At 35.6% G+C, this 23,900-nt stretch overlaps 1 protein-coding gene across 1 annotated transcript in view; it reads left to right on the forward strand.

Annotated features, from left to right (window-relative positions):
* The first annotated feature begins 13,282 nt into the window (after window positions 1-13,282).
* The window catches only part of LOC110465113, a 66,580-nt gene continuing 55,962 nt past the window's right edge, over window positions 13,283-23,900 (forward strand). Inside the window, exon 1 of the mRNA XM_021520703.1 lies at window positions 13,283-13,510. Coding sequence (XP_021376378.1) covers window positions 13,444-13,510 — 67 coding nt within the window. The 5' untranslated portion in view covers window positions 13,283-13,443. The remainder of the gene's footprint in view (window positions 13,511-23,900) is intronic.

Consider the following 23,900-nt stretch of genomic DNA (forward strand, 5'->3'; position numbering starts at 1 on the left):
GAGTGACTGTCTATAATATACTGTCTACCTCTCAGGAGTGACATTCTATAATATACTGGCTACCTTTCAGGAGTGACAGTCTATAATATACTGTCTACCTCTCAGGAGTGACTTTCTGTCATATACTGTCTACCTCTCAGGAGTGACATTATATAATATACTGTCTACCTTTCATGAATGACTTTCTATAATATACCGTCCACCGTTCAGAAGTGACTTTCTATAATATACGGTCTACCTCTCAGGAGTAACTTTCTATAATATACCGTCTACCTCTCAGGAGTAACTTTCTATAATATACTTTCTACCTTTCAGGAGTGTCTGTCTATCATATACTGTCTACCTTTCAGAAGTGAATATACTGTCTACCTCTCTGGAGCGACTTTCTATAATATAGTCTCTACCTTTCAGGAGTTACTTTATATATTATACTCTCAACCTTCCAGGGTTGACTTTCTATAATATTCCATCTACCTTTCAGTAGTCACTTTCTATAATATATTGTTTACTTCCAGGAGTGATCTACCTCTCAGGAGTGAATTTCTATAATATACTGTGTACCTCTCAGGTGTGACTTTCTATAATATACTTTCTACCTTTCAGGAGGGACTTTCTATAATATATTGTTTACTTCCAGTAGTGACTTTCTATAATATTCCATCTACCTTTCAGTAGTCACTTTCTATAATATACTGTCGACCTCTCAGGAGTGACTTTTTATAATATACTGTCTCCCTCTCAAGAGTGATTTTCTTGGTCTTCCTACTGTGACTTTCTATTATATATTGTCTGCCTTTCAGGAGTGACTTTTATTATGTATTGTCTACCTTTCAGGGGGGCCCTATATAATATACTGTGTACCTCTCAGGTGTGACTTTATATAACATACTGTCTTCCTCTCAAGAGTGATTTTCTTGGTCTTCCTACTGTGACTTTCTATTATATTCCGTCCACCTTTCAGAAGTTACTTTCTATAATATACTTTCTACCTTTCAGGAGGGACTTTCTATAATATACACTCTACCTTTCAGGAGTTACTTTATATATTATACTCTCAACCTTTCAGGGTTGACTTTCTATAATATATTGGTTACTTCCAGGAGTGACTTTCAATAATATACTGTCTACCGCTCAAGAGTGATTTTCTTGGTCTTCCTACTGTGACTTTCTATTATATTCCGTCCACCTTTCAGAAGTGAATATACTGTCTACCTCTCAGGCGTGACTTTCTATAATATCCTGTCTACCTTTCAGGGATGCCCTATATAATATACTGTGTACCTTCTAGGAGTGTCTTTCTATAAAATAATGACTGCCTCTCAGGAGTGACTTTCAATAATATACTGTCTACCGTTCAGAAGTGACTTTCTATAATACACTGTCTCCCTTTCAGGGATGCCCTATATAATATACTGTCTACTTTTCAGGAGTGACTTTCTGTCATATACTGTATACCTCTCAGGAGTGACCTTCTATAATATACTGTCTTCCTCTCAAGAGTGATTTTCTTGGTCTTCCTACTGTGACTTTCTATTATATACTGTCTACCTCTTAGGAGTGACTTTCTATATTTTCTATTATATATTGTCTGCCTTTCAGGAGTGACTTTCTACAATATACTGTCTACCTATCAGGAGTGACTTTCTATTATATATTGTCTGCCTTTCAGGAGTGACTTTATATAATATACTGTCTACATCTCAGGAGTGACTTTCCATAATATACTGTCTACCTCTTAGGAGTGATTTTCTATAATATATATATACTGTCTACCTTTTAGGGTTGACTTTCTATAATATTCCATCTACCTTTCAGTAGTCACTTTCTATAATATACTCTCTACCATTAAGGAGTGACTTTATATAATATACTGTCTACTTTTTAGGGGTGACTTTTTATAATATACTGTCTACTTTTCAGGAGTGACTTTCTGTCATATACTGTATACCTCTCAGGAGTGACTTTCCATAATATACTGTCTACCTTTCAGAAGTGAATATACTGTCTACCTCTCTGGAGTGACTTTCTATAACATACTGGCTACCTCTCAAGAGTGATTTTCTATAATATCCTGTCTACCTTTCAGGGGTGACTTTCTATAATATTCCATCTACCTTTCAGTAGTCACTTTCTATAATATACTGGCTACCTCTCAGGGGTGAGTTTCTATAATATACTGTTTTCCTTCCAGGAGAGACTTTCTATATTATACTCTCTACCTTTCAGGGGTGCCCTATATAATATACTGTGTACCTCTCAGGTGTGACTTTATATAACATACTGTCTACCTCTCAAGAGTCATTTTCTATAATATACTTTCTACCTTTCAGGAGGGACTTTCTATAATATACCATCTACCTTGCAGTAGGGACTTTCTATAATATATTGTCTACCTTTCAGGAGAGACTTTCTATATTATACTCTCTCCCTTTCAGGAGTGACTTTATATATTATACTCTCACCCTTTCAGGGTTGACTTTCTATAATATTCCATCTACCTTTCAGTAGTGACTTTCTATAATAGATTGTTTACTTCCAGGAGTGATCTACCTCTCAGGAGTGAATTTCTATAATATACTGTCCACCTCTCAAGAGTGATTTTCTTGGTCTTCCTACTGTGACTTTCTATTATATACTGTCTACCTCTTAGGAGTGACTTTCTATAACATCCTGTCTACCTCTCAGGATTGACTTTCTATAATATACGGTCTACCTCTCAGGAGTAACTTTCTATAATATACCATCTCCCTTTTAGGGGTGACTTTTTATAATATACTGTCTCCCTCTCAAGAGTGATTTTCTATGATATACTGTCTACCTTTCAAGAGTGACTTTATATATTATACTCTCTACCTTTCAGAAGTGAATATACTGTCTACCTCTTAGGAGTGATTTTCTATAATATATATATACTGTCTACTTTTTAGGGGTGACTTTTTATAATATACTGTCTCCCTCTCAAGAGTGATTTTCTTGGTCTTCCTACTGTGACTTTCTATTATATACTGTCTACCTCTCTGGAGCGACTTTCTATAATATAGTCTCTACCTTTCAGGAGTTACTTTATATATTATACTCTCACCCTTTCAGGGTTGACTTTCTATAATATTCCATCTACCTTTCAGTAGTCACTTTCTATAATATACTGTGTACCTTTTAGGGGTGACTATCTATAATATACTCTCTACCATTAAGGAGTGACTTTATATAATATACTGTCTACCCCTCAAGAGTGATTTTCTTGGTCTTCCTACTGTGACTTTCTATTATATATTGTCTGCCTTTCAGGAGTGACTTTATATAATATACTGTCTACTTTTCAGGAGTGACTTTCTATATTTTCTATTATATATTGTCTACCTTTCAGGAGAGACTTTCTATAATATACCATCTTCCTTTCAGTAGTGACTTTCTATAATAGATTGTTTACTTCCAGGAGTGACTTTCTATTATATTCCGTCCACCTTTCAGAAGTGACTTTCTATAATATCCTGTCTACCTTTCAGGGATGCCCTATATAATATACTGTCTACATCTCAGGAGTGACTTTCCATAATATACTGTCTACCGCTCAAGAGTGATTTTCTATAATATATATATACTGTCTACCTTTCAGGAGTGACTTTCTATAATATACCGTCCACCTTTCAGAAGTGACTTTCTATAATATACTGTTTTCCTTCCAGGAGTGACTTTCTATAATATACTGTCTACCTTTCAGAAGTGACTTTCTATAATATACTGTTTTCCTTCCAGGAGTGACTTTCAATAATATACTGTTTTCTGTCAGGAATGACTTTCTTATATATAATAATTTACCTTTCAGGAGTGATTTTCCTAAAATATACTGTCTACCTTTCAGGAGTGTCAGGCAATGTAGCCTACACAGTTACCTCTATTGAAACATTTCTCTAATACGGTAAGTAAACTGAATTTTGCGGGCACAAATTTTAGCGTATTAACGATTTTTTAAACAGATTACTTCATTAATATATCGGTGAACTCACAATATATGCACCAGAAGCTATATATAGAAACTTCCATTACCGCAATCATAAGTTAGCGCAATGCTTAAAGCGCGAAAATTAAAATACCCCTAGAATATGTACGTCTTCAGTACAAAGTAATATTAATACATACTGTATAAAGGGAAATTTTCGTCAAGTTAATTTTTTTCCCTTCGCCCATGAAATCAATTTTCGGCCCGTGGTAACCTTGCCCTGCACATTTATTTACAATGTTTATTATGCTGTTTACTTACGTTCGATGTCTCATTACAGAGGGCGAAAATGAAACTGTAGCGAAAATTACCAGGTTTTATTCGAGATTGAGACAGCGAAAATTTGATAATCATTGGAGAATATTTTGCTTCGTTGTTAATTAAACCATTCATTAGTTCTCTTCAGGATTTAGAACCGAGTAGTTTTAACTATTTGGAGTTGACAAAATTTAAGGATTTTTTCAATGACAGACAGCGATAAATAGAGTGTGATTTCAGCACCAACCAAAAGTAGCGCCACACTTTGCAATTCCTGCGCTATATATGCGGCTATTATTTTGCGGTACGTGTTAATCGTCAATTTGTACATAACAACACGTATAAGTAATGCATTGTCACAGGAGGGTTATTATAATTATAATGTAAACGCATACTATACGTCATGTTGAGTTGTAAAGCTTTTGTTATCTGATACAAAGACGATCCCGTGTGTACATTGTATTGATTTTCTTTTTACAGCAAGTCAAACAATATAGAGAGAGAAAAAACAATAAAAAAACCGTAAACAAAAGCTTAATCTAAGGTTTCACATAGAGAGAATAGACAAAACCGATACAAAAGTACAGGTCTTCACAATTATAAATTAACACTAGGGGGTGTTTATAAGCATAACATAATACTTTAACAGGGTGTAAATCAACATAATGACTACGTCATACATGCGTGACCATTGTAATTAAGGAGATCGAAATAAACTACAAGAGTATTATCGATAGCCAATGTACTTTCCAGTGCGACTATAAAACGTAAAAAAATGTAAAGCTAATATTGCATGTTAAGTTTAATTCGTGTATCATCACGTTAAAATTTATTACTTATTATCAAAACTTGTACCATTTATTATCTATATGATCAACTGCATTATTGACACATGATTGAAGCAAAATAAAACCAAAAGTCTAAAACAGAAAATCAACGGGTCGAACTCCGGACTTACCCACTGCGGATCTTTTACTCAAACAGTGTTAGTACCTAGTCATTGGAAATGCATAGTATCAAAATAAAAATAAATGACATCTCTTCAAGGAAAGAATCTTTTACTAAACAAAACTCACCCTATTAGATGTATTTCTATATACAATTGAGAATACACGGGGATTAATTTGCTATTATATCATATCCTCTGCTGTGGTACCTTTTAGATGTGTGTTTGAATTTGTTTCCGCGGTATTTCACCATCAGACCCTCAATTCAAATTGCAAGGAGGCGAATATACAGCATTGTATATAGCGCCCTATCTAGCTAACATAAGCAACTCTAAATGGCTTTACAGAACATAGATATACAATTAGCATAAACATTAATCAATACAACTTCAGGAATTCACAGGAGCTGCCTTATCAGGCGCTAACTACTAGTCCTATTCCACCTATGTGTGTTTGCCTGCGTGTGTGCTGGAGATGTATTGTGTTCTGTTTGAAGTGGGACCGTGCTTCAAACGGCATCTTTTATAGTGCCACCTCACTTGAATGCTACAACACAGATACCGCAACATTCACCCCAGACCATTTCATACTCCACCTGGGTTGTTGGAGTTGTGTTTTGGCAGGAGAAAAACACTTTGATATGATAGTCCATGCGTACGACGACTTCGAGGATCGAACCCCGGCTGCCTGCGTGGAAGGCCGTGGTGTTTACCACTTTACCAATCCGCCCAATATACCAACAAACCGCCTCCATCACACACACAAGTACATGCATGCCCGCATATATTACACATATGGGGGCACGTCCTTAAATGACTTTAGCCGATAAGAAGACGATCAACAAAATAAGGTCAAACCACCTCGTTGACAGAAGGTCGTAGCCCCTGATGTAAACTGGCATAGATGGAAGTAATCAAATGGCTGTGTACCGAGAGATGTGAAGGTGTTAAGGATGTACTCTTCTGAGGTTTCAGTCACGTTCAAACCGCGTTTTGATCTAGTATAGCGTGGTTGTTTTTTTGGGTTTTTTTTTTTTTATTAAATATGACAAATTATAAAGGTTCATTTATACATAAAAATGTGTACTGCAGCCTGTATCATTAATGTAACCATTACAAGGAATATAGTCCGGAATACTGACGCAATAGAGAATTCCAACTAATGATCATAAAATTGATTATACAACACTTTGCAATGAGCTGTATAAATCAAAAATCATTGTGTGGGAAGTTTTCTGCAAATGCCAGCACACCATACCGCCAACTGCACTAACGCATGTGTATGAGATGTGTTTTACCAATTAAGTGCAAGTAATATATAACAGTACTAAATATCATATTTGAAATGTACATGAAATTCCCTACACCCTGGTATATAAAATGTCATATATGTTTTGCAAAGTAAGGACATATTTAGCATTTAACAGGCATGTCGGAAAACTCAATAATACAAGGCCAATACAAATAAATTGCACTCTACAACCTAGTAAATGATAAAGGTTTTATTGTCTCCGTACTGTTAACGAAAATAGAAAATAATAAAACATCTTCATAAGCTAGCAGTAAATACCCATAGAAATTTGATCAGCAAATAATGTGTTAAACGGACTTGGGGCGTTAATGGTCATTCTTGTCCTCATAAGAAGTAAAAAAAAATCAACTTCAATTTATTTACCATTTTCTGTTAAAAATATCATATTTGTTAATTGCGCTATCTTTCTAGGTGCAGATTCTTTATCCAATGCGCATGCATAAATTCCCTATCATACCAACAAATTGCGTTTCACGATGCGCTGATATGCAGAAATAGTCAAAATATGATGTTTTTGGACAGTTGGCATGCAGAAATGAAAGCCTCGGCATGTGGCGATCCTTTCTACGAATGGACACTTGAATGACAATGTTTAAGCATGTCAAATGTATGTGTTTGTTGCATAGCGCACAGCAGACGACATTCACGCATTTCATCATACAAATGCGGGTTTATGTCTCTCTTTGTAATGCCATATCTCCTAAACAAGTTCTCGAATGAACTAGAAATTTCATATTCGCGTACTTCTTCATTTATTCCAGATAACGAATATAACGACTAATCTTAAATCTCCGGTGAGGCCGGAAATGACCCTTAACGCCCCTTGTCCTTTGACATTCATGTTTACCTATTCTTCCTGTATAATATGCCCACCGCGTCGTCATGTTTGATGTTAAACAAGTAAAAAATTCTTCTGATCCAATTAAAGAAATCCCACAGGACTACTACTAACAAATATCTCAAAATTACCTTACAATTTAATCATGGTTTGTGTGTAATTAAAACAACTTCATCCTTTATCCTTGCGAATCAATAGTTCTTAATATTAATGTATACTTTTTATGCTAATTCCCAGCTGAATCGCTAGTACAGTGGGGGAAAGGATTTTTTTAAATAACTTAATATAATCGTTTGCCATGGATTTTCGTGCAGTAAGGGCAACATTTAATTAAATTCCTCCCAGTTATCAATAAAATATATCTTCACCTTGTCAAACAACAACGTTACCGATGCATGTAGTCTAATACAAAAGATTGATATGTGCTATAGAATAGAAGCGACAACGACACGGCGGCCCGGGATAATTAAAGCTATTGTTATACCTAGGCATGTACTGTGGTCGTTTCTGTACTCGAACACCGTTATTGTATCCCGTTTGTTTACGTGCAAATGAACAATAAGGAAAAACGCATGGATTCCAAACACATCTTCTTTATATACAAATGTGTACTTGTTTAATACCTGGATATTTTTGTTCAAACATGAAGGTGTGAAGTATTCATTAACTATACCTAACCAGGTACAAATTACAAATTATTGACCAAATTAATAATTTTCGATTTGAATTTTTCATAATATTTTTTATACTTTTAGGAATTGAAACACAAACGAGATGCATTGACCATGCTAGATGTAGGTAACCTCGTGAATTGAGGTAAGGGCACTGTAGACTTCAGAATCACCCGTTGCTTTTAATATTTATTTCCATCTTGACCGATTGCTACTGGGCTGTGCAGTGTTGGGTGACGATTTGGGTTGACCGATCATTAATTTTCTCTTTCTTTATTATAACATCCCTGTTTTCCCCATCTACAATGTTCGTATGTTGCAGTTGATTCGGTGTTCAAGGTTTTGCTGCGAATATCACGATTCCAATGAGATATATGTGAATACTACCAGATACAATAACGACACAGGGTTTCGATAAATGCAAGTTAAGGACATATCTGGACAATTGTATGGTCGCCATCGTGATCTGATTGGGAAATATTCTAGTTTCCTCACGTCGTTTAGGCAGACACTTTTAATAGGTTCATTTGTGTGCCTATTAGTTTTGTTGTCACTTGCCTGGTTTTTGATATCAGCTCGTGACATTTCTTAACAGGACCTAGATTCCCATGGCAGGTGTCGTAGATAAACTGAAAAGTCTACCGTTCTGGAACACTTGGGTGTTATTGTACTAATGATAGGTCTCTATTTCAAACTTTCATTTGTTTATATTTGCCATAGTTTCGTCTATTTTAAGTTCGAGTATCTGTTGTTTGCACTTCGCTCTCCCTGTATTAGATACTGTGTGCAAATACAAAACTGTATTGTGGCTTGGTTTGGTTTGGTATAATTAGGCTTAACATCCTATAAACAGCTTATGTCATTTAAAGACTTGCCTCCATGTTGGTAATGTATGCTTGCATTTGTGTTTATTTGCAGGAGGCATGGTACGTTGGTGTTTTTGCCTCCTCGCGACAGCACTGATCTGATGCCGACTTTTAGAGTGCTACCACACTGAAATACTATACCAAAAACACCTAACACAGTTTTTCAGCCGGTCACATTATACAGACAAAGGGTAAATCAGTTGTCGCATACCATAAATACTGAACCTTCAGGAGGCAATGATAAATATCGTTTTTAAGGAATACTGGTGTGCCCCGGCCTCGTGACAGAACCCATTGCCCTCCTCACTTAAGTGAACGTTAAGCGCTAAGGCAAAAACTGAAGTATTTCAAACGAAGGCGTTAGGAAACAAAAAGATTGTTAGAAAGTAAAAAGATCATATAAAGATAACAAATGTTGCCAAGCAGCAACATATCACGAGTCGCTGAAAAACATCCCTGATTCTGCCGGGATTCCCACATTAGTCGCCTTTTACAACATGCAGCCATATTTCTCCTTTTTCAATATTTTTTTTTACTGACTATCAGTATATACATTTAATTCGAACTACACCTCCCTAAGAAAAGTATAAAAGCAAGTAAAACGTTGAAGTTTATTGACGAATATCATGTTCGGAATCAGATTCATAAGTTTGGTATGAACATTTCTGACTCGGCACGTTGTGGCTTAGTGTATTTCAGCGGTTTAGGCTCAACACACCGGCCATTTGCAGTTTGCTAAACAATGGAAACAGACGTTTTCGAAAGTTCGCAAAATCAGTTTTTAATTCCTATTTGTATTCAAGACAAGCTTCACATGTACGAATACGATGTGCCAAGGTTTTCGATATATCCCGAAAACAACAATATTAAAGGAAACGGAAAACAAATGTCGAACACTTTGTACCAAGATTTCACCTGCAGGTCGGAGATCGAGGAAAGAATACACTAGCTGTAACCCGTGTCGTTAGAGGCAACTAATGTGAGAACAACCGGCAGAAGTGGGGATTTGCTGTTGTGCCCTCTACTTGGGGACACAAAAGCAACCAAATAAATCTGTTGCACCCATTGCTTTTTTGTTTGTTTGTTTGTTTGATTTTGTTTAACGTCCTATTTACAGCTAGGTTCATTTAAGGACGGCCTCCCCTGTGTGCAAGATGCATGCGTGTAGTGTATGTGTGTGTATTTTCGGAGGCTGCGATATGTTCGTGTTTGTCTCCTTGTGATAGCGCGGAACTGATGCCGACTTTATAGTGCTACCTCACTGAAACATGCACCCATTGCAACATTTGGGATCTTTATCTTTCTTTCTACTTCTAACTACAATATAATTAATGTTGAGCGTTCGCCAAGGTGAGGAAGGCAATGGGTTCTGTTCCCAGGCAAAGTCTTTAAAAATGGTAGTTGTTATTCCCTGCTTAACGTTCATCAAAGAGGGTAATGGCAACAAACTGGTTCACCCGTTGTCAGTATATAGTGACTGGGCAGAATGCTTTGCTGGGTGCCTTCAGCACAGTGTTTCCCTGAGATAGCACTATCAATAGTCGGCATCAGATCCGGGCTATTACAAGGAGGCAAGTACACCAACATACCCTGTCTTCAGCACAAATACACACTTGCACGCTTACACAACACACATGGAGGCACGACCTTAAATGACCTTAGCTTTTAATAGGACGTTAAGCAAAATAAATTTAAAACTAAGATTGCAATAAAATCATGATAAACAACATGATATAAATGTAATAATGATATATATGAAAACTCAATAAATACACCTGAAAGGTTTTTGTGTTCCGACAGCCAATAATAGTATTTTAATATCTTTTAAATTGATAAATGTTTTATGTGGATGCCCGTCACGTTCTGTTCTCTGTGCATACATCAAAATGACACACTGTTGTACTGGCCCCTAAAGGGTAAACATTGTTAATTATGTACATTTTATAAGCGGATCAGTTCAGCTCTCTTGAACATCACGAACAACATGTCCTAATCGAAGGAATATTACTGCCACTACTAGACCGAGAGAAAAAAATCGATATTTACATCAGTGCAAAAGCATTAGAAAGTTAGTTTCATAATTTTATTAAATACATGGGCTATCATGTCTTTGGTTTGGATAATAATGTCATGGCGTGACGCTATAATGAAAATAAATTTGTGATACATAGAGAATGTTAATGTGATGGAATAAGTAAGGTGTGATAAGTGATAAGCACTTAAAGTACAACTTCACAACCTAACGGCACTAAAAAATACTGAAACCGCTTATATGACTTTGGTTAACAATGTTCTACTTTATTATGAAGAATTTTGACCACATCTAATTTTTACTTTATAACTTGATCAATACTTCTTGTAACTGGATCAAATGAAATTCGTATGACGTATCAAACTGATATCTCCAACACGATCACATGACAGACACGTGCAGATTCTGGAATAGAATAAGCCTGATGTATACCACTACATCTGTATCGTAGAACGTGACTTATCTGAGGGCCACTTGCTGAATCGGAGCTACATGGTCAAAGAGACCAAAAGTGATCTGATGCACCCATTGCAACACTTTTGATTTTTCATCCCTATCTTTCCTGCCTACTTTCTTTCCTTTCAACTTTCTCTTTCCGGCAGAGTCTCCCTAAATACCGGTTCGTAAATGCACCTGGCTTTTGCGAGTAAGTTAACACCCCTCCCCTCGAAGACAGAGAAAACAAATAAACAAAATTACGTTCATATGAAGTGCCGAACTGATATCTGTAACAAGACCACAAGACATTCATGTTGAAGATTGCAGGCACGTGTTCGTTCCGATCGCGTGACATTTGTTGGCTCGTAATAAAAACCTTACCAATCGCTAGGTCGATACATGTCGTTTTAAGTCTATCGAATTTACCGTTACGCTCCCGCGCGATTCCTTTTAACTTCATTAAAGACAACAGACTCTTCCATTTTGTCACGACATTTTTCAGGGGTGCAGAGGTTTATGTTTCAAGAAGGGAACCCATCGATTTCGAAGATGTTCTTTAACCAGGTCCCATGGCATTCAAATAAACTGTCATACGTTGTAGCCCGATAACATAACATTCACATGAAGAATGCCTATTTTATTTGATACACAATAACATGACATTAAATAAAGGTCAACTGTCACCTTTAGAATCACTTCGTTGTTTGAAACATAATAACATGACATTCAAATAAAGGTCAACTGTCACCTTTTAAAACACCTCGTTGTTTGTAACACAATAATGTGACATTAAATAAAGGTCAACTGTCACCTTTTAAAACACTTCGTTGTTTGTAACATAATAACATGACATTAAATAAAGGCCAACTGTCACCTTTAGAATAACTTATTGTTTGTAACACAATAACATGACATTAAATAAAGGTCAACTGTCACCTTTAGAATAACTATGTTGTTTGTAACACAATAACATGACATTAAATAAAGGCCAACTGTCATACTTTATAACCCGATAACATGCCATTCACAAATCGAATCACTATGTTGTTTGTTACACAATAACATGACGTTTATCCTTTGTTTTTTGTTTTCACAATTATAACCATTACTATTATCCATATATTTTAAAGCGCTTTAGAGTAATTTTACAAATTATATAGGGTGCTATATAAATGTTGTATATTGCTATTATTATTATCAAATATAGGTCAACTGTCATACTTTATAACCCGATAACATGACATTCACAAATCGAATCACTATGTTGTTTGGTACGCAATTACATGACATTCAAGAAAAGGCCAACTATCACATGAAGTATCACTTCATTGTGTATAGCCTCACCGCATGATATTCACATATTTAATCAAAAAATTCTCTCCTCGAAATATCGATAATCAACTATGAAACTGTAATATTGAAAACAACCGCAAGGATGAAAAAAAGACAGAATGGAGAAGACAATTCAATTGCTCTCAAATAATATCAATTGTTCTTTTGTGACAGTACCTATTGGCCTTTCCCCTACTGAATACGCCAGAATTCCGTCACATTAACTAAAAATAATAATCGTTTTAGCTTCATATGTTCATTGTGAGCATTCATATTGATCGTTAGCTATATGTACGTTAACTTTTCTAGGTGTCATGTGCGAGTGATTATCTGGTTACGGTGGGTGGTGCGCTCCGTCTGTTTCTGGCACAGGTATCTCTGCAGCAGAGGTGAGCGTATACTGCTATAGTTTACTAGCTACCAAACGCTCCTGAAGTTTACTCTTATTTATTATTTCGTTCTCGTGATCACGTAAATATATTCCATACAAAATCATAACTTTTAAACGTATTTTTACTATCTGATATTGTGACAGTATCATATTTTTTGAAAGCATTTGCCAAGGATTTCACAAGAGACAATACATTACAAGGACGAGAAGCACAGAAGACCTTGATCAAGACCATTTAATGATTGTGTGTGTTGTCTGACTAATGAATCTTTGAGGAATAACTTATATGGAACACATTTTGAACAATTCTACGCAGAGAAGCTTTTACCAACGACGAAGTCACCAGTTGGATTAATGCAATGGCGCCTACAAGTCAGGGGCTTTGGTTAATGCCAATCCTTTTCCTATTACAGGTGTCCGCCATAGGTAAGATGTTTTATTTTTATTACTTTTCGGTTAATGTTTTACCGTTTGATGAATTGAAAACACAAGAAATTATTTATTTCAGCTTCTGTTTTAAACTCCTATTCATTTCCTGATGTTTTACAAAATACAGTGTAATCACATTCTTCGTATTGACAGTATTGAAAAAGCTTTTCTTATCATTTCACATCTTCTGTACACTAGCATCATTTTTGTATTTATTCTCTTTCTTATACTTCTATTATTCTATACTTAATAGAGTAAACTATAACTTTGACGTCTGATTAGTATCAGTATTATTTTTTCGCCTTTTCCCTATGCATTGGCGACCAAGCGATTAATCGCCATTTAAGTTTGCTAAATGACCTGTATTGCTTTTGCCAAGGCGACAAAACACCGTTTGAAAAATAAAACGGCGCTATTTCGTTCGTCGCCACAATAAAGCCGAGTGGCGAAAAGACAAAAGCGGCCCTAAACAGCCATCATATTTAATCTTTATCAATGTTGAGATCTATTAAAATCTGTCAATTTTTTTTGTCATTTATGTTCATCTTACAATTATGCAAGGAACCATTCTATAACACCACGTTATTGAAGAAGTTGTTGATGCTAAAGAGCGTATATATTTCACATCATTTATGGTACAAGTACACCATAAAAGCCATATGTGAAGACTTTTGCAACTTCGATGTTGAATTGTTGTATCTTTTTAATTCATTGCAGATCGTTTGAAATATTTCGCCAAATGTTACAAAGTCGGAACAACCGCTTTCGAATATATTTGACAAAATAGAATTAAAAACACGCAAGACACAATCTTCCGACTTCCCAAAACAAAATTATATAAAATGATAAATTTCTAAAAGTTTGACCTTATTGAGATGACTAAGGCACATTTGAACTTTGTTAAATTTATGTTCCAGAAAGTACCAATTTTATATCTAAAATCATAACATGCCATTGCAGAATGAGTCAATGTCATAAAGGTTGGTTTAAACTTTGTTTTATTCAAAAAAAATTGACAATACATCGAAATACATGTTTTATTAAACAGAAAAGGAAACAAAAACAAATGTCGTGTAACTTATGTAAATTTATTACCTGCTTAGTAATCAGATTTTCAACACTAGCTACGAGAATGAAGTAATGTGTACAATAGAATAATTACGGGAATAGGGTATGGGGTAATGGATTGGTATACAGTGGAAACCAGGAATGAATAACATATCAATATACATATGATCATCAGATGACAATATCATATTGCTCTATTGCAATGAGTATGTGGAACACGATTCTGTAAAATATAACTATGGAATAGTAGATGAAAATGTCAGCAGTCATGTAAATGGACACTCGAAAAAGGTTAAAATGTATATACAAGTTACATAGAATAAATCACCACTAAATCAACTATTGACAAAATTAGTATGTCACAAAGCAACGCCATGATTATTAAAAAACGTTGCAGTTCACATACTAGCCATCACACTTATCAAATATAAGTCCATAAAACACTTTCCCGCCTCGTCCCTGGTACGTCCTGCTCTTTCAAGGTAACACATCACTTTATCAAACAATCATAATCATGGCGAGTTAGTGACATAATATATAGCATAAAGATATGCAATGGCAAAATCACTGAATAAGCATATAAATCCAAATACATTTTAAAACATAGTAGTAAAACGAATGCAACACAACATACATATACATATATGTCAAAATGAAATTGTTAAGGACTATTCGTTTATTTGAAATCTTTTAGTTTTGAGTATATAGGTTTGGACGGCTAGAAAAATCGTAGTGTTTTCTTGATGGGTTAGAGAGTCATCGCCAAAGATTAAAAGATTAGTTGATAGTTGATACGGCAAACTCAGTATATGAAGCTGTCTAAGTGCTATATATTTATTACATTTTAGCAAATAATGTGTTGAGTTCTCAATGGCACCGCAGGAACAATTCGGGGATGGTATGATGTTTTTCGTAAACAAGTGTTCTTTTAGGGAGCTACATGACATACGCAGTCTTTGCGTGGTAGATTTGACCCAGCCGTGAACCCTGAAAGTAGTATGAAGGTGGACATGATTTACTATCAGATTTCAGAAAGGCTTTTAAATGGGAAATGGAAGCGTTATTTCTTATATGTAATGGAAGAGAATTCCAATTGTTTACAGCAGAAGGAAGAATGCATTTAGATAAATATTTGTTTTACAAGGAATAGTTGACAGATGGGTCAGAAAGTCTGGTATTATAACTATGAACATCACTAACTGAATTAGGTAAGAGATTATACAGATACTCTTCAGTATTTTGATAAAACATTTTATGGAATTGTAACAATTTATGATTAAGTCTACGGTCTGTTAATTTATTCCATTTAACTTCTGTATATAGTTTGTCTAAGCTTACAAGTTTAGTAGCACCTGAAACAATCCTAGCAGCTTCCAAATTAACATTCTCTAGTTTAGAAATATATTCTTTGGGAATGCTATCCCAGACAGCATCAGCATATTCTACAAGTGGTCTAATAAACGCAAAATATATATTTTGTAATGTTTGCCTGTCGAGTTTAAATTTTAGAGATCGCATAGTATTTAATCTAGACGTTGCTTTCTGAATTATTTGTTTAACATGTTCAACCCAACTGCAATTATTCGAAAAAAGAACAATAAGATGTTTATGCAACAGTACTTCTGATATTTTTTCATTGCACATATGTAAGATTGGATGTGGTTGACTGTTTCTTTTTCTACTAAGGGTCATGCTTTCCATTTTTTTATGATTGAAATCAACTAACCAAGATTTGGACCATTCAGTATTTTTTGTAGATCTGACTTCATAATGTTGTTTGTTTCTAAGGGGTTTTCAACTATCATGTACAAAGTAGTATCATCAGCAAATAATTTGATAAAAGATTTGATATCGTTGACTATGTCATTAATATAGATTAAAAACAACAAAGGTCCAAGTATTGAACCCTGTGGAACCCCAGCCTTAACTCCTGACCAATCAGAGTGAATATTATTGATTATAAGTCTTTGTTTTCTATTCGTTAAGTAGCTTTCGAACCATTTTAACAGCGATCCAGTTATTCCAATTTTTGATAATTTATACAACAGCCCTTTGTGCCAAACCCTATCAAATGCTTTGCTGCTAATACTACTCTTATTTCTTTACCTGAATCTAATGCCTTAATGAAATCGTTGGAAATACATAATAATTGGTTAATAGAGGAATCGCCTTACGTATTTTGTTATTACTTTCAAATCAAGAAGAAAATTATGGACATGTTTATAAACGCACCTCTCGAACACTTTTCCAATTATACTTAAAAGTGAAATTGGTCGATAGTTTTTAACATCATTACGGCTATCTTTTTTAATATAGGTAAAACATTTGCTTCTTTCCACGATGCTGGAAATATTCCTTGTGATAAGGATTTATTTAAAAATATAAATAGTGGCTCAGCAAGTGATGTTGCAGCTTCCTTGAGCACTTTGGGACTAATAAGATCTGGTCCTACAGCTTAACCAGTTTTCAAATTGAGTAAGGTATCCTTAACATCAGTACATGATATATTTATATTACTCAGACAAATACGAGTAGGGAATTATATTAGTGGAGGAAGCATAACCATTGAATCATCCACAACGGATTGACTTGAAAAATAAATATAAAAACATTAGCTTTATCAAAATCAGTTTCGTAATAGACATTATCATAAAAAATCGTTGGTATTTCTCCACATTTACCACTATTGTTCATGAAGAGTTTTACAGTTAACCACCATGACTTGTTGCATTGTCTTAAATCAGATAATTTTGATGACAAACCGTTAAAATAAGATTCTTTAGATTGTCTAATGGCATTTACACACTTGTTACGGGTTTGTCTGAAAATAGACCAGTCAGATTGGCTATCAGTAAGTTTAGCCTTATTGTGATTTTTTTTACGTTTTGATATTAATTTTCTGATTTTTTTGTTCATCCATGGATGATCACGTTTTCTCATAATGACCGTTTTGTTAGGGATAGCCGAAGAAGAAGCGGAATCGATGAAGTCAGTTAGACGCTTGCATGCTAGATCGATATTAGCATCATATACTTGAGGCCAATCCGACATTTCTAATAGTTCTCTTAGTTTGTCAAAATTTCCATGCTTATAAAGCCAAATTTTCCTTCGGTACGAGTCGGTTGAATGTTGAGCAATATTAAGAGTTGCATAGATGGGACAGTGGTATCTTACTGGTTGGTCAAGGAACGATTCCCCTACATAAGACCGATCTATTATAAAATCGTTATTTACCAATATAACGTCTATTAAGGATGTCGAATGTTCAGTATAATGCGTACATTCCGTAATTAACTGCGTAAGTCCGTAAGTGTACATTATGTTATCAAAATAGTTAAAATTATGACTGCGTTGCAATAAATTTACGTTAAAATCACCAGTTATAATAACATTTCCAATACTAGAGTTAATTGCCCAACCGATGGATTCCTCAAATTTGTTCCATACAGTTATGTTAGAATTTGGGGGTCTATAGAAAGTACCAAAAAGAAATATTTGACCTTTGGATGCTATTTCAACCTAAACACATTCGACATCGTCAACTTCAATATCGGACCTTCTTTTGACAAAATGACTGCTACATAAACAGCAACACCCCCTCCAACGGCGTTATTACGACAGTAACAAAAAGGACTGTGAAAACCAGAAATATCCAAGGACGAATCAATATCAGAGTCAGAAAGCCAAGTTTCGGTAAATGCTAAAATACTACGCTCATAAAGTTCGGTGTACAGAACATCTAGTTTTGGACGCAAGCTTTGTACGTTCAGGTGGACGAATGATAAGCAATTATTATTATGTGTAAAAGATACTGGTTCGTCAGAGGAGATTGACGAGGAGTTAGCAGAAGGATGAAAGGGGCCGGGGTTAGTTTCTATATCGCCACAGCATAATTATACAGTATAAATTGAGCGATGATCGCCGTGAAATACGCTTTAAGTAATAACGTTTGATTTCGACATGAAGTTGTGTGTTCGTTGCAAGTTTTACATACGCCTAAATGTCGAGCAAGGAAAAAAAATATAACAATGGGCAAAAATGCATGATGGTTCCAAAAAAGCACAATAAAGGTTATGTTATCTCGAAAAGTTTAATCTACACTTCGGCATCGAAAATAAGATTTGTATAAAAATGAAATAAATATGAAATAACGCATCATTACTAAATTCACGGGAAAAGTTGACACACCAAATTGTCTTTTAAATTTCTTGTACAAACAGTTATGAAAAGCAACATTGTGGGTTTTATTGGAGTTTTTTTTATTTTGACAAATGGTTACAGTACACATTTAAGGATATACTCCCTTATACGGATTGGTCGGGTGGTGCAGTGTATAGCACACTCGCCTTTCACTAAGGTGACCAGGGTTCGATTCCCCGATCGGACGCGAAAAGATATGGGGGTCACCTGCCCGACCACGTGGGATTCTCCGGGTATCCCGGTTTCCCGACTCATTGAAACCACATGCGCGCTTACACCCGAATGAATTCAAATTGAAAAAAATCCTTGGAGAGGCATGATTTATAGATAGGAATAAACTCTGCATTGGAACTCTTCTCCGCGAGTATTTCTTGGCAGTGGTATCATTTACAATTTTTGAATCACCAAACAATACACGATGTGCGAACAGTTTGCACAGCGTTTCTGCACGATATAACACGCGATTACACGATGTGCGAACAGTTTGCACAGCGTTTCTGCACGATATAACACAGGACCATGATAGCGGGCGCTCATGTGGTGCATGATAGCTTACCTGGCCCAAAGTGAGCTTATGCCATGGTGAGGCATACGTCATCCGTCCATCCGTCCATCCGTCGACAACGTTTTACTTTATCTGAATTAACCAATAGCCATAGAGTGATGATATTTGATAAATAGTTTGTGATGATAAAAGGATATCAGCTTTGTTCAAATAAATTACCTATAAGAAGATTCAAGGTCACATGGACCGAATCTGTTGAACCATTTAATCGACTTTTTTTTTTAAATAACTAAGATGCCAAGGTTTATTTTTGGCCGGTATGGTGCTGGGATAAAGGGCTATCAATTTATATAAATGAATGATTTTGAACCTCTATCAAGGTCACAGATGTCAAAAGTGTTTAAAATTCTCAATAACCAAAAGGCTAAAAGTGAAGGTATTTCGCAAGTAAAGCGCTAGGATAACGTTTTATAAAGTTTGTTCAAGTTTAATACTTTGATCCTCTTTCAAGGTTAAAGGGGTCAATTGTGTTAAAACTTTTAATAAGGTATCTTCTAATGAATGAAGATTTATAATTTTTGGAGAGATAAAACCATCTAGCAAATATCCATAATGTAAAGATTTATGACAATTATCAAATTTATATAAAACTCACCTTGGCCTTTCTGTAAGTTCACATATGTTAGATGAATTACAGGTTGGCAATACAGGCCCATTTAGCCTCTTTTTCCTTTTAAATATCCTTATATCTTATTTACTTGAATAAGACATACTGGACAAAGTTTTGCACAGTGATACAAATGGGCCCGCCCGCCTTAGTGTATGTGACTGACAAGAACATTTTGTTCCGTAGTATGTTTATCCGTCCGCGTGTAGCCCTACATGGTAACAACTGACCTTGGACCCTCCCTAGGGTGTGAAAATCGGTCAAGCATTATGATTAGATTCCCGTACGATTCAGTGCACAGGATCATTGACCTGTGGACTAAATAAAGTCACCGGGTGTACAGGTATACGTACAAAGATATTGCACTTGGAAAGGCAGGGTGCTTATTGGTGAGTGGGAGCGGGGGATTGACAATCTAACTGGTATTTGAGCAAGTGAGATTATTCAAGAACAACCCTTCGATTTTTCGTTAACGTTCTGCCAGCACAAATGACTGGTAATTCGAGGAAACCAGCATATACACTGTAGTATAGGGCGATGGTATCAGAAAAAGGACGGCTAAATTGATATACCCAGAGTATCTCACTGGTCCAAGTATAAAAATGTCACCTCTCTTACTCCCCTCCTCCAAGCAGAAGCATTAACTATATTGGCTTTAGAGCACTTTAAAACGCATTTAACATTAATTCAAGCTGCGTTCTGATTAAGTGTCAGTCGCCAATCAAGTGGCTAATCGGCGATCATCACGATCTTTCCGGGTTTTTTTTATTCCGTAATATTGATTAACCAATCGTACCAAACTGACATCCGTACAGTACGCCTTTATGTACCTATAGTCAATGTTAGAGATGTATCGCTGTCGTCATAGCAGTCGTTAATACTGCCGAGGCAATAACACGCCGTGTAGTTGTTTTACATATTTCATTAGACAACTAATATTTCACTACTATCCGGTCCGGAGCAGGGTATGTTACAATTGCAATATCAGATGCGGAAAGCGAGATATCTAGGCTCCAGTACTCGTGTTTGTAATGTATAACGCTGTTCTCAACAATCGAATTGTGTTTCATATAACAGATTCAAATTACAGAATGTTTGAATGAATGAAGGTTATTGACGTTTTGATTCTCACGTAATTTTTGTAATGCCTACCAAAATAGTTTATTTATTTTTAATGAATAAATCCTTAGTATATTTTGTTTGCCCTTTTTGTACTTTTCACAAAATGTGCTCCAAAAATAATTCAAAACCATATATTGTGTCGCCATTCACCCCTCTTTTTTTGGAAAGGTATGGTTGTGTCATGGGTCACCAAGGCAAGCGTTTTGAATGAAGAAACTTTTTCGGAGAAGAGAATGTTCAAGATTGACCAATTGATCCTTTGAATTATCAAAATCCACACTCCACTCATTTATTTCACTTCCTCCGTATACAGTATCACAATACGCCTGTAACCCTGATTTTAACTTAATTCAATTCAGCATGAACTCGTTTCGCCGTCCATTGTCTAGCGAGTCTTTCTCTGAATCATCAGTATCTTGAGATTTAAATTCAAGTTGAAAGCACGATACTTAAGACCACTCACAAAAGGCTCTCTTAACTGCATTATGGACAATATTAAGGTCTGCAGTTAATACACGTCCAGCTGGCTATGAATGCCATGGACGCTTTTTTAAAGTCATCATTGTTATGACGTCATAATCGTAACGTTGGACACCACTCACCCCCACCCCATCCCCCCACCCCCGCCCCAGCCCCGGACGATGGTTGCTCTCTATTCATTGAACAAGAATACACGATACATATATATTTATTTAACTTAATGCTATGTGATGATAAGTATTAATAAATTTTTATGAGATGAACAGATTCCGAAAATGATAAATATAAGCATTGAACTGCTTTCAGTTGGCATTCATAGGCAATATGAATGCCCACTTGGCAAAGGTAAGTTCAATGAAGCGCGCTTATTGCCAATGAATGCTAGCTGAGAGCAGCCAAATGCGTAAATGAGGGTGTGGAGCAATAACATGTTGAAGGAGGAGCTATTCGAAGATCAGCTAAATCTAGCTACTGTAATGTTTGCTTATAGATGAAAACCTTGAAAGCAATGGGTTTAGTATTACTGTAAACAATGATTGGGCTACTTTTGTATAGATCTGACGTACAGTGGTAAATCAGCTTCGACGGTGTTTTGATGAAGGATAACACATACGTCAATGTCATTCATATCACCTTGTTTGCGATTTCGACTTTCGTGAAATCTCGCGTTATCGGATATTCGTGACTATCAGTACGAACAGGCTAAAAAGGGTCGGATTTAACCCACATTCTCAATAATTTTTTGAACTAACCAAGCTATTTTCCAAATGTCCTCAGAAACAGTCTTGTAAAGTTGGTAATACAGAAAAAGGAAGCGAATACAGTATGGCTCGAACACGGTGACCACCAAATGGTTTATCTGGAGATTCCATCAAGTCATAGAACATAGCGCTTCAATCGGTTTGACTTTTGTAATCAAAAGGTCCAAGACTACGTTGCTGCCTCCTTGGGGGACTCTACAGAGACATAACATTAGTATGACTTGCAAAATTTCTTACAGAGTGCACATGGTCAATACATCCATATGGCGCAGCCGTGTCAAGAAGTCTCGTCTATTGTACCTCTTGTCGGCGGTATTGTGTAATAAGTGTCAAGGTTTTGGTTGGATGGTAATACATACAGGCATTCATAGACAGAATAGAATATACAGTGTAATGGTCAGGGAGGTCGAGATGTTTATAGAAACATTAACTTTCCACGGCTTATTCATTCAGGGGATGTAGTCATTGTCCTTTTGTTTCACCAACATACATGTATATCAACACTCTAGTTTATTCGCGCGATTTCTTTATTTCGCTATATTTGCGGTCAACAAAGAAAGCGCAAAATGTTATACCCAGCCGATATCAATACCATGAATTAATTGTAATTTCTGTATAAATATATTTAAAGACGTCGGTTTGACTTTTGAAAAAGAAAAGAAAAAAGTTAACCCTTTAATTCTAAAAACTGAAGATAAATAACAATTCGATATCCGATTTTATTTGATTACCACAAAGTACTTGTAAAAGAAAACCCAGCATTCAAATATAGCAGTTTTTCAGAAATAAAAAGATATAGAAAAGACGAGAAATTGATAGAAAGCAATGATTGAAATATGTTCATCTTTTCATAACCCGAAAACATTCTTTTTACTCTGTAAATAGACTCTAGATAGCATTAAATGTTATATTCAGCCATTATGCAAATCGCGTTAAACGGATGATAATTTAAAGAAATGATATCATCATTTTAAAATGATACATTTTTTCATCTCACTTCACAAATCAAATTTCTGGGTAAACTAAGGCATCACACAATGTTAAAGGGACATATCGTTAAAAAGCAATATTTCATTTATTGAACATGCCTTACGGTCTGCAGTGCCGATTATATTCCCTTGCTATTCCCATATTCGTAGTCAATTCCAAATGTCCAGTTTGTCCACTCGATTTGTACAGGAAAGCCCGATAAAATATTTCGAAACGTGGCGGAATCATTTATAGACACAAGCAGAGAAAAAAAGGGCCCCTAGAGAGGGGGATGTATATAGGCAGGTTTTTTTGTCCCAGTTTAAAAACCAATCAATAAGATTTTATCTAAGTCCATGTTGAAACTGATCAACTATTTATTCCGTCTTTGCGTATTGCAGAGTTATCTTCTCTTGGGACCAGGTATTGGTTGTTACGTCACTTGTTGGTGAGAGAAACGTCAACAATGTTTGAGAAAAACGACGTAATTTTCTCACACAGCCCAATGACGTAACAATCAATACCTGCTCCCAAGAGAAGATAACTCTGCAATACGCAAAGACGGAATTGCCATACGTCAGTTTTACACATGCCAAATATTCAAATTATCAAATC

Source organism: Mizuhopecten yessoensis, unplaced genomic scaffold, assembly GCF_002113885.1.
Source record: "Mizuhopecten yessoensis strain PY_sf001 unplaced genomic scaffold, ASM211388v2 scaffold11055, whole genome shotgun sequence".
Classification (NCBI taxonomy): Eukaryota; Metazoa; Mollusca; class Bivalvia; order Pectinida; family Pectinidae; genus Mizuhopecten; species Mizuhopecten yessoensis.